The following is a 13,366-nucleotide window of genomic DNA, read 5'->3' as shown; positions in this document are numbered from 1 at the left end:
TTGCTTTTGTTTTAGATTATATGCAGGCACTTACCCATACCATGCATGTGAGTTCGTCCCTGACGTGAAATTTACATGCCTTTCCAATATTCCAATATTTAGTATTTGGTTGGGTCGCAATTATAAGATTAAAAGCACCGTGTGGACCTATGGTAAAAGTAAAAAATCAAGACTAGGAAATGCAAGCTTCTCAGAAAGTCCGTTAGATACATTAATTCAATCACATCACAATGTGGAAATATAGTTGTACTTTGATAATGAAGAAATTTCCGGGAAGAATACATGGAATCCAGCAGTTTGATTTCGAGTATCTTTTCTGCAATTCAATATGATTCACGTTGGTATTTTTTGGAAGTGAAAAAAAAATGAAGATACCCACTATATATTCACTCTCTGGCTGTGTTCTCACTTACTACAGTGTGTTGAGCCATGGATATAAAAATCGACCGTTTGCCATTACACTCATCAATCATACACTTCAACATGGCTTCCAAAGTTTCCATTTCCGTTGTGGTAGTATCATGGGTCCTTTGTGTCTTCATGCATTCCAAAAATATGTTTACTGCAGCTGTCTCTGTGGCAGCATCTGAATCATCAACGCTACAACTAGAGGCGAAGGCACTGCGGGAGAGTGGGTGGTGGAGTGGTCACTTCAACTATACCTCCTTAAATTATTGCAATTGGGATGAAATAAAATGCAATGCTGGTGGAAGCGTCATATGGATTGGCATGAGCGGGGTCTATCTTGGGGAGAAGGTCAGGAAATTCAACTTCTCTTCCTTCCCAAATTTAGTCCTTCTTCATCTTGGGAATACTGGACTTCGAGGGAGCATCCCTCAACAGATAGGTACTCTTTCAAAACTCACCTACCTATCTCTTTCCCGTAATAATCTTACAGGTCACTTCCCTCTTTTTCTCACGAACCTCACTCAATTAGAAAATCTTAACATTTACCAAAATCTAATTAGTGGGCCCATTCCCGAAGAATTGGGAAATTTAAAAAATCTTCAAGTATTAGATCTGAGTTATAACAAACTCACAGGATCAATTCCTTCAACTCTGGGCCTTTTAACCAATCTCTGGGTTTTGGATTTGAGTTCTAATATGATCACTGGTTCCATACCCGACAAATTGGGAGATTTAAAAAATCTTCAAGTATTAATTCTGGGAAATAACAATCTCACAGGACTAATTGCTTCAGCTCTACGCATTTTCACTGATCTCCACAATATGACAGCTTTGTATCTTGATTCAAACCAGTTCAACGGCTCCATTCCCCTAGAAATAGGCAACATGAAGAGTCTTACAGACTTGAACCTCAGCAATAACAACATCCTTGGTGAAATCCCTTCCACTATACGTCATTTTACTAATTTGTCCTATTTGTCTCTTAGCTGGAATCATATCAGTGGTTCTATCCCCATAGAGATAGGCAAGATGGAGAGTCTTACATACTTGAACCTCAGCAATAACAACATCATTGGTGAAATCCCCATAGAATTAGCTAACTGCTCTTCACTAGCCAACTTGTCTTTAAGTCACAATTACTTAAATGGAAGCATTCCCTCTCAACTCAGTGACCTTAGTTTTTTACGTTTTATTGACCTCAGCTACAATAATCTCACAGGCAACATTCCCCCTTGTTTTTTTATCTTGGAATTTAACCTGTCATACAATTCTTTGGAGGGTCGAATCTCAAATATTTTCCAATATCATAGTTTCGATGCATTTATTGGCAATAAGGATTTATGTGGTGACTTCAAAGGTTTCTCTCATTGCCCTTCATCTTCCCAAATCATGAGCAAAATAAAAATGTTACTTCCCCTTACAATTTTGTTTGTGCTTTTACTTCTTTGGTGTTTTTTCTACTCTCGATGTTGGGTTATAGGGAAAACACAATCCAATCCAAGCAAAACAAAAAATGGGGACTTGTTCTCAATATGGAATTTTGATGGAAAAATTGCATACGAAGATATCATTGAAGCAACAAAAGACTTTGACATTAGATATTGCATTGGAACAGGTGGTTATGGTAGTGTTTACAAGGCACAATTGCCTAGCGGTAAAGTTGTTGCCCTAAAAAAACTTCATCGCTTAGAGGCTGAGGACCCAAGTTTTGACAAGAGTTTCAAGAACGAGGTACAAATGCTAACGAAAATTCGGCATCGAAACATTGTGAAACTTCATGGCTATTGCTTGCATAAACGATGCATGTTTTTGGTTTATCAGTACATGGAAAGGGGAAGCTTATTTTGTATCCTAAGCAACGATGTTGAAGCATTGGAATTAGATTGGCCTAAGAGGATGAACATTATCAAAAGCATAGCACATGCCTTATCTTACATGCATCATGAATGCAACCCAATAATTATTCATCGTGATATATCAAGCAACAATATTTTATTGAACTCTGAGCTAGAGGCTTTTGTCTCCGACTTTGGCACGGCTAGACTTCTTGATCCTGATTCCTCCAACCAAACTTTAGTTGTTGGGACCTACGGTTATATTGCCCCAGGTGAGTTTTTGTGTAATTATTATAACTATATCCTATCCCTTTAACACCTATTATTTTAAAAGGTTAGCCATGTGGGAATTTTTATTACTATATCCTGATTCCTCCAACCAAACGTGTTTACCTTATTGTTTGTTATATGAATTGAATCATGCAGGGTGCAAGCAATCATTTTCACTATGGAATTTTTATCCAATAACTACTTTTGACCAACCTTTTCAAGTACAAAATTAAAAAATTATAGGATAAATATATTACATTTTTAAATAGCTTCCATTTATTTTCCTATGCAGAACTGGCGTATACCATGGTGGTGACTGAAAAATGTGATGTTTACAGCTTTGGAATGGTGGCACTAGAAATATTAATGGGAAAACACCCAGGAGAACTCTTGACTTCATTGTCAACGTTATCTTCTCAAAATTTGATGTTAAACGAAATATTAGATCAACGTTTGCCACCACCAACTCGTTCAATTGCACAAGATATTTTCTTTGCTGCTTCTGTAGCCTTTGCATGCTTACGCACCAAACCAAAGTCCCGACCTACGATGAAATGGGTGTCCCAAGAATGTCTTTCAGGTAAGAAACCACTAGCCATCCCCTTGCATGCAGTTTCGCTATGGCAGCTAAGGAATCAAGAAACTTATATGATGGGAGAGAGTGAAACTCAATCACGTAGTGCTTGTTGTTAGGTTGTGTGCCATATGGTTTGATGAACTTATGAGAAAAGAAATTGTTGTGTATGAATTATTTTCTTTTCTTTTCTTTTTCATTTTCTTTTTTTTTTTTTTTTTTTNTTAGGGCGGACCATGGACACTCCTAATTCCTTGAAAGTTTTAATTATAATATTTTCTTATATATATATATATATATATGAAGCAAATATTAAAATCATAATATTCTTCGTTCATATTAAAATCAGATGGGACCCATACATGATTTTGCTGTGCTACTAGTTTTACGGTTACAAACAATAACAGAGCTTTTCATTGTCAGGGGTGAACCCATATTTGGGCTAAGTTGCGTAAAAATGATATGGTGTAATAGGACCACCCCTATTTGAGAGAACCATTTGTCTCGCTAGGTTCATTAAAAGTTTAATCCTTCATTAGTTCTCTGTGGTCCGTTAAAATATTGACTAAAAATACATTTTGATTTTTTAGTACTAAAATGTCCAATATGAATTTTTTTCCGCATGAATGAATGCTTCAAGCACACTTGAGTTGTAAAAATGCCAACCACTAAAAAATACTCATTTACTAAAACAGAACCATGGATAAGGTGACCCTTAAATACCACAATAACTCAAAATGATGTTATTTTAAATAAATCTATTGAATCTTGGAATTTTGGTTTATGGAGTCACCATATTTAACTTCAATTAAATATTCCATAGTATTTCCACCAATCTTCGTTATATGATTTTTGACATTCTCTACAAAAAATTTTCTAAGCTGCTGGTAAACAGGTTGAAAACGATCCTACAACATATCATCACCAAGCACCAAAGCGCATTTACAAAAGATCAGCTCATATCAGACAATATTCTAATAGCCTTTGAGCCTCTTCATTATATGCAAAACCATAATTCTACCGAGGATAGTAGCTAGACATGAGCAAGGACTATGACTGGGTGGAGTGGCCATTCCTTGAAACTATTATGAGGAAATTGGGGTTTAATAAAAACTGGATCACTCTCATGATGCCTTGTGTCTCCATTGTCTCTTACTCAATTCTCATTCACGGTGCACCTATTGGATTCATAAGGCCAACAAGGGGCAAAAGGCAAGGCGATCCCCTCTCATCATTCATGTTTCTCTTATGTACTAAAGGGCTCCATGGCTTACTCACCTAATCAGCCTTGAGAGGAGACATTCATGGCTTTTCCCTTAGAAGGATAAGCCCCTCACCGTGGATGCAACGGAATTGTTGGGAGACACCACCTAGTTTTTGTAATGGTCTAGGAACCATATATATAGCATTCTCTCGAGGAAAGATCATTAATCTTATAACCAGAGATATGGGTTTAGAGTTAAGGTACGGTCTTGGGAAGATGTTAGGCACCCAAAACCGCCGAAGCCTAAGATTGGCTTCCTCTCATTGTGTCTTATGTCTTAACCCTATTAAAGGCACACTCAATATTGTTATTCTGAACTCACACACACACTAACATACATCTAAGAACTCAACATGGCATCAATCATCCCAAAAAGACCTAATCATATATCTATCATGGCAATCAACCAAAGCCTAACATTCATCTAGCATGGCATATTCCCACCCAAACATAACATACATATCATATCAACCTAGCATCCATCTATAGTATGGCATCTCATATCAACCTAACATTCATCTAATCATGCATATCATCATATCACAAACCCTAGCATACATCTAATCATGGCATCTCCTAACATATTACATCTTCCAAGGTAGCAGGCACGACAAACAAACATAGATCATCATATGTATTCCAAACTTTTAGACATGAAATCAAACATCAAACAAACATATTACATCATTAAAATGCATGTTCATACCAATGCATGACTTACCTCACTTACCTTGCAGCAACTCAACACCTATAGCATAAATGCATGAACATGTGAATGCATGAACATGTGAATGCATGTTCTTGGCATCAAAGTAAGGAAATGGGAAATAGACCCTAATTCTAACATGTGAAAGGAAAGCAAAATAATTAAACATGAGAAACAAAAGCTTAAGACCACAGATAGATGAAAAAGGATCTAAAACAGAAGCATTACCTATGAAAACAAAAGCAAAATCAGAAAAATTAAGGTTTAGGGTTTTTGGGTAGGATCATGCGCACACATGAACAAGCCTGCGTGCGCATAATCAAGCTTGCATGCACGGGCAAGATTATGCGCACGTGGAATCCTACCCAAAAACCCTAACAACACAGCAAACAGAGCAAGGTTTCAAAACACTAAATCTAACATCCTAACATTCTTTTAAGACATAAAACTATATAAACCTAAGCTATATAAACATATTAAAGCATATAATGACAAAGAAACTAAAACAAACAGAAAGATTAAAGTGCATAAAGAAAAGAAAAGAATGTTTAGACTAATACCTCAAACAAAAAGCTCTTCAAGCTTGATTTTTGACAGTTCCCTTTAGTCAAATCTATTCACAATTAAAACAAGAGTGATTAGTAATCTTAAACTCAAAAATCAAGGCCAGAAAAGGCCAGTCAAAAGAAAATTGACTTGAGGATGTTTTGTGAAAAACTCCCTCTTTGATTCAATATTTCTAGTAAATCTATTCACAATTAAGTGCAATGATGAAGGCAGCGTCACAAAGATTAAAATGGGTGGGGTCAATCTCAAAGATGAGTTCAGGAAATTCAACTTCTCTTCCTTCCCAAATTTAGTCCATCTTGAACTTAATCGGACTGGACTCTGGTGAAGCATCCCACCAAGGATAGGTACTCTTTCAAAACTCACCCACCTTGATCTGTCCTAGAACAATCTTACAGGTGACTTGCCTCTTTCACTTACAAACCTCAACCATTTAGTGTTTCTTGAGATTTCTGATAATCTAGTCACTGGTTTCATCCCTAAAGAATTAGGAAATTTAAAGAATCTTCGTTCATTATGTCTTCCTAGAAACAAATTCTCTGGACCAATCTCTTCATCTTTGAGTCACCTAACCAAATTGGTCTATTTGTCTCTTGGTTCAAACCAAATCAACGGTTCGATTTTGTCAGAAATAGGTAACATGAAGAATTTGGAGCACTTGTTCCTCTATATGAACAAGCTAACTAGTCTAATCCCTTCATCTCTAAGTTATCTAACCAAATTGTTCTATTTGTCTCTTGGTTCAAACCAAATCAACGGTTCGATTTTGTCAGAAATAGGTAACATGAAGAATTTGGAGCACTTGTTCCTCTATATGAACAAGCTAACTGGTCCAATCCCTTCATCTCTAAGTTGTCTAACCAAATTGGTCTCTTTGTCTCTTGGTTCAAACCAAAATAATGGTTACATTCTGCCAGAAATAGGATAACAAGCTCACTAGGCCAATCCCTTCCTCTCTGGGTCATCTAAACAAATTGGTCTCTTTGTCTCTTGATTCAAACCGAATTAGTGGTTCTATTTTGTCTGAAATAGGATTAGTGGTTCTATTTTGTCTGAAATAGGCCATTTAACTAAGATGGAAACTTTGAACCTTAGTTGGAATCAAATCAATGGGTCCATCTCCGTGGAAATAGCTAATTGCTCTTCATTGGATACATTGTCTTTATGCCACAACTACTTAACCGGAACCATTCCCTCTCAAATTCAAGACATTTATTCGCTACATTTAATTGACTTCAGCTAAAATAATCTCACAGGCAACATTCCCCTCTATCTTGTTAACATAAATTTTAACTTGTCATACAATTCCTTGAAAGGTTGCATACCAAATAATGTCCAAAATTATAGTTTCTACACATTCATTGGCAACAAGAATTTACGTGGTAACATCAAAGGTGCCCCTCCTTGCCTTCCATCTTCCCAAACCATGTTCCAAATAAAAATTTCGGTTCCCCTTACTATTTTCATTGTGATTTTACTTCTCGGATATTTTCTTCACTCTTGAAATCGAGTTTTGAAAACACAATCTGAGTCAAGGGTAACAAAAAATGGGAACTTGTTCACAAATGGACTTATGATGGGAAAATTGCATATGAAGACATCATGAGAGTCATAAAAGACCTAGACATTAGATATTGTATTGGAACAAGTTGTTATGGTAGTGTTTACAAAGCACATTTACCTAGCGGCAAAATAGTTGCGCTGAAAAACTTCATTGCCTAGAGGCTGAGGACCTAACTTTTGACAAGAGTTTCAAGAACAAGGTCAAAATGTTTACAAAAATTTGACATCGGAACATTGTGAAACTCCATGGCTATTGTTTGCATAAACGATGCATGTTTTTGGTCTATGAGTACATGGAAAGGGGAAGCCTATTTTATGTCTTACGGAACAATACTAAGGCTATGGAATTGGGTTGGACAAAAAGGGTGAACATCATTGAAGGCATAGCACATGGCATAACATACATGCATCATGAATGCATCCCAGTAATTGTTCATCGAGATATAACTAGCAATAATATTCTATTGAACATTAAGTTGGAGGCTTTTGTCTTTGATTTTGGAACAGCTAGACTTCTTAATCCTAATACCCTAGTTGTTGGGACCTAGGGTTATATTGCACCAAGTGAATTATTGTTTTCGTACTATACATATATTTTTTCCCTTTTTTGCCTATGATCGATGTTTAAAAGGTTAGTCATGTGGGGCCTTCCAAATGATCATGCTAGTTTACCTTATTGTTTGTGACCTGAATTGAATCATGCTGGGTATTGAGTAATCACTTTCTATGGAATTTTTATGTAATGAAAACATTTGACCAATCTCTTCACCAAGACAATATACAAAAATAAAAATTCAAAAAGAAAATAAAGGAGAAAGATAGTACATTTGTTTTAATAGATTTCATTGTCTTTCTTTTCTTTTCTTTTTTATATATAGAACTAGCGTATATTATGTTGGTGACTAAAAAATGTGATGTCTATAGCTTTGGAGTGGTAGCACAAGAAATAATAATGGGAAGATATCCAGGAGATCTCTTGACTTTATTATCATCACCATCCTCTCAAAATTTTATGTTGAATGAAATATTAGACCAACGCTTGCCACCTCCGAATCAACTAGTTGCACAGGATATTTTTATTGTTGTAACTAGAGCATTGGCATGCTTAGGCACCACACCAAAGTCGCGGCCTACAATGAAATGTGTGTCCCAAGAATTTCTTTCTCATAAGAAACCAATACCCAACCCATTACATGCAGTTTCACTGTGGCAGTTGAAGAACCAGAAAACTTATATTTATATGATTGGAGAGTGAAACTCAATCATGAAGCACTTGTATTAGGTTGAGTATCATATTGTTTAATGAATTTATGTGAATGAAAATGTGTAGGACAATACAATGATATATGAATCATGTAATTTCTGTCAGGTTTATTTACTTTTATTTATGATTTGTAGCCTGTATTTTGCATCATAAAATATGAATCCTTACCACTTTTCTAATACCACACATCTATCATCCTAATAGGCATTGTGGAATTGCAAAGGCTTATCCATATGCATTACCGCAAGAAAGACTGGTACTGTGTTTTCCTCGTTATAAAATCCATATTTGTAAAGGCAAATTTAATAAGCAAATAATCAATAAGATAGAAATGAATACAAAAGACCTTGACTCTTATAAAGTCTTCTTGGGCCAAGATCAAAAGCCTGAAGACCTAAGTTTAAACCTAACAAAATGACTTGCTGACATTAGAACAAGTATATTGTAATTGAAAATAAAAAATCAAAAGAGATATTTTACATTTGTTAGTCTTGAGCAGTGACACTAACAAATAAAGAGTATTAATGCATTCTTTGACACGGTTCAGTCTTTGCTATACTAGTCGTGTCACTATGACCAACAATGATAGGTCTAATCATGCAATACTTGATTTATGGTTAAGATTAATGACACAATTTTTCATAGTCAAGAGCAAATAACCCAAACTGAGGACTCGATGATTTAGCCCTGCAATGAATTTGCATGGATGGTTCCGCTTACAAGTCATGCATAGCCAAATTTTCTTGACAGATACAAGATAGGACATGGAATTACAAAGTAGAAAGTAGAAACCAAAACATTTTCTATACAGAACATAAGACCAGTAACTAATGTACCCTGCCTATCACTTTCCCTAGATTCCTTTTTAAGTCCTCTGGCAAAATCAGCCTAGGAATTAACCAGCTGCAGCTTAATTCATTAGTTATACCTAATCATGGTACCCTTCCTATTGATCTCTAAACCGATAGTAGTATGTGTTATTTTCATTCTTTCCTTTTCTTATACTATAGATAGTGCAATATTGCTAGTGAGAGCAAGTGACTCATCATCATCACTTGAACATGAAGCAGAGGCTCTAATAGAGAGTGGTTGGTGGCGCTGGTGGAGTTCCAATAGAAACAATAAGTCATTATAAGTGGCTTGGTATAGCTTGTAACAAAGCTGGAAGTGTGACAGAGATTAAACCACCTCGTAACTTGACGGTGGGTGACGAATTTGTGAAACTCAACTTCTCTTCCTTCCCAAACCTTGTTCGGCTTGATCTTAGTGGGAACGGACTCCAAGGAAGCATCACTGCTCATTTTTGGTGTTCTTTCAAAGCTCATGTACTTCAACCTGTCCTCAAATAACATGACAGGTGAGCTAACTACTTGGCTAGCAAATCTCACCCAAGTGGTAGAGCTGGATCTTTCAAATAACCATTTTAAGGGTCCCATCCCCATGCAACTGGGGAATTGAAGAATCTAGTTGCCATAAACTTAAGTGGTAACATGCTCATAGGTCTAATCCCTTCATCCCTTTTCATTTGACCAACTTGACATCTCTGTCTCAGTTTGAACCAAATCAACAGTTCCATCCCTTCAGATGAAGGAAATTTGAAAAAGCTAGTTCACCTGGATCTTAGTTCTAATTACCTTAATGGTTCAATTCCCTCATCCCCTAATTATTTAACCATATTGAATTATTTGTCCTTTCATTCAAATTTCATAGAAGGTTTCATAGACCAAGAAATTAGGAATGTAGAACATTTGAGTTGGCTGGACTGGTGTCATACCAATTGAACTTACCAAATTAACCCAATTGGAGTACTTAAATCTGTCCTGTAACCAACTTTCTGGCCACATACCTTCTGAAATAGCTTTCCAATCTTCTACATTTAGACCTCTCCCATAACAAGCTTGTTGGACATATCCCAACTCATATTGGGAATTGCAACAATCTTAAGCATTTGTCATTGAACAACAATAGTCTGAATGGAAGCATTCCAGCCCAGGTTGGGAGCCTTTCACTACTTTATATTGACATTAGTCATAATGTCATCAGTGGAAGAATAGCTCCCCATCTGGGAGAATTGACAAGCCTAGAATTCTTGAATCTCTCCCATAATAATCTCTCTGGTGCCATACCTGATTTCCTTAACTCCATGACCCAGATATCATCCATTGACTTGTCATATAATAATTTGGAGGGTAAGATTCCGTGCAATTTTAAAGATAGATACCCACAACAAGCAATCATTGGCAACAAGGGTTTATGCGGTGAATTCAAGGGTATGCCTTCTTGCTTGACATCTACAACCACAGATTCGGAAGAAGAACCAGAGAGGGATAGGTATCACTTCTCCACTGTCATTCTATATCTATTATTCTACCTTTCTATTTTTGGATATCTATATATATTTCTATCTACAAATGATGATGTTGAATCCGAGAGAACTGTAAACAGTAATGGAGATTTACTCTCAATATGGAATTATGATGGAAGAATTGCATATGAAGATATCATTAAAGCAACCGAGGACTTCAACATCAAATATTGTATTGGGACCGGAGGTTATGGCAGTGTTTACAAAGCACAGTTGCCCAGTGGAAATATTTTTGCCTTGAAGAAACTTCATCAACTAGAAGCAAAGGAGGCAGCTCTCATCAAGAGTTTTGAAACTGAGGTAAAAGTATTATCTGAAATAAGACATTGAAACATTTTGAAGCTTCATGGATTTTGTTTACACAAGCAATGTATGTTTTTGGTTTATGAATACATGGAAAGGGCAAGCTTACATTGTGTCCTAAGCAATGATGATGAAGCTGTTGAGTTGAACTGGACAAAGAGAGTGAACATTGTTAAGAGTGTGGCACATGCTTTATCTTACTTGCATCACAATTTCAACCCACCAATTGTTCATCGGGATATATCAAGCAGCAACATTCTATTGAATTTGGATTTTGAGGCATTTGTCTCTGACTTTGGTACAGCAAGACCTCTGAATCCCAATTTGTCCCATGAAACTATACTTGCAGGCACATATGGATATGTTGCTTCAAGTGAACACTTCAAGCCTTCTTCTACCTCTTCATCACTTTAATATTTCATACTTCTTCTTGACACTTTTATTGTTTAGACTTGAATAACATGCTAATAAGAAAATATAAAACACATATGTACTAAGGGCGTTATTTTTCTTTTTTTTTTTTTTTGCAAAATTTTCCTATACTATGGTCGTGACAGAAAAAGGTGATGCCTATAGTGTTGGGGTAATGGCACTAGAAACAATAATAGGAATGCATCCAGGAGAGCTCCTCTCGTCATTATCACCATCTTCATCCAATCAAGATGTAATGCTAAAGGATGTCTTGGATCCACGCCTCTCGCCTCCAATAGATAAATGGGGATGTGCAAGATATTGCCCTTGTTGCAACAATAGCATTTGCATGCTTACATTCCAACCCAAAGTCCCGACCAACCATGGAAAGTGTGTCTCGAGAATTTATTTCTCACAAAGCAACATTGGTGAAACCTTTCCGTGAAATTTCAATATCGCAACTTTGGCAGAAAGAATATATTTGAATTTAGAAAGACCTAATGGATCATGGATATAGTGTCTAGATAGATGTAATATCACTCCTTTCCCAAGTTTTGCAAATTGAATGCATCCCACTTAGCCCATAGGATGAAGTTCATAAGTTGGTAGTTCTTGTAGTCACTAAAAATTATATGAGTGAATAATTAAATATAAAGGGATTCAGTGTAGCTTGATCTTCCACTTGGAATTAATTTCTATGTAGCTTATAACTTTCATCTAAAACTACAACTTGGAAGGTTGACATCCCACTAATTTTCAAGGAATATTATACATTTATACCCATCATATGCACTGATTGCACAGAAGGGTTGAACTTGGTTTATCTCCTTACTTTCCACCAACTACAACCACACTCCTGCAATAACTAATTTATGAAATCTCATTCCTCAGTTATGCATTTCTTCTCAAAAGCAATGATGAGAACATTCAATTTATGCACAAAAAAAAAAAAAAATTAAAGGGGGTGTAGATGTGTCATCAAGGTCTTATGATGGGAGAATATAATATAATTACATATTTGAAGCTACAAGGAATTTGACCAAAAAAAAAAAATTGTATTGAAATTAGATGGCAAAATCTAAAGAATAGTTGAATAGTTCACCTGAAGCATCATATAAAAGCATCTGCTATTCTGATTTGATGAATCAAGAGCAAGTAGTCTGCCAAAGTTGGATAGAAAATCTCCACTTCAAAATTCAACAGAACACAGTAACTTGGAGTAATACTCCCTCCTATCACATAAAAGATCTCACATGTAAGTTTCATATAACAACAGATCACACATGTAAATTTCATGGCATGCCCATAATTCATGTAAGAGGATAAAAGTATTAGTCCTAAAATATCGAATAATTCCCTTACATCATGCCTTGGCCAAACAATTGATGAGTGCAATTGTGATGCAGAGTATATAATAATGCATGTTCCACACCATTTATTGCCTTTAATCCCTCTCCTATAAAAAGTAAGAGATTTTCTCATTATGGTATAGAGATCATTGAGGGGATAACAGGACTCATTAAGTGCCTCATTTGTAAATGAACTATCTTTCTATACCGCCTGGTTTGTCCAAAATGTCTCATTGTTTACGTCTACTGTAAACAACAGATAGTCACTACAGATCATTAAAAACAGCAGTCCTTAATGCAGCCGTTCATTGAAAATAACAATCATTTATTCTTCCTGGTCTGAAAAGAAACCCTTTTCAAAATGACTAGCAAATCTGTTCAAACCTGTAACAAATCAATTTACACTAATAGCTTCACATGGAAAACCAGCCGCACTAGAAGGATTGCAGCTTAAATATTAAAAAACAGCTTAATTTACAAAAAAATT

At 35.9% G+C, this 13,366-nt stretch overlaps 1 protein-coding gene and 1 pseudogene across 2 annotated transcripts; both read left to right on the top strand.

Moving 5' to 3' along the window:
- Positions 1-297: 297 nt before the first annotated feature.
- LOC112007097 (MDIS1-interacting receptor like kinase 2-like) lies at positions 298-3,254 on the top strand. Of its 2 annotated transcripts, XM_065765635.1 has the most exons (3): positions 298-847; positions 2,024-2,515; positions 2,806-3,254. In XM_065765635.1, exons 1-3 carry the CDS (start codon positions 430-432, stop codon positions 3,204-3,206), a joined length of 1,311 nt encoding a protein of 436 aa, XP_065621707.1. In that variant the 5' UTR covers positions 298-429; the 3' UTR covers positions 3,207-3,254. The 2 variants fall into 2 exon arrangements, with proteins under 2 accessions (XP_065621707.1, XP_065621703.1); XM_065765631.1 differs by having other exon boundaries at positions 300-2,515.
- Positions 3,255-9,801: 6,547 nt separating this feature from the next.
- LOC112007098 (MDIS1-interacting receptor like kinase 2-like) lies at positions 9,802-11,975 on the top strand (annotated as a pseudogene).
- The last annotated feature ends 1,391 nt before the right edge of the window (positions 11,976-13,366 follow it).

Source organism: Quercus suber, unplaced genomic scaffold (assembly GCF_002906115.3).
Source record: "Quercus suber isolate HL8 unplaced genomic scaffold, Cork oak 2.0 scaffold_23, whole genome shotgun sequence".
NCBI lineage: Eukaryota > Viridiplantae > Streptophyta > Magnoliopsida > Fagales > Fagaceae > Quercus > Quercus suber.
Note: the sequence above shows the minus strand (reverse complement) of the source record. Positions and strands in the feature narration are given on the sequence as shown.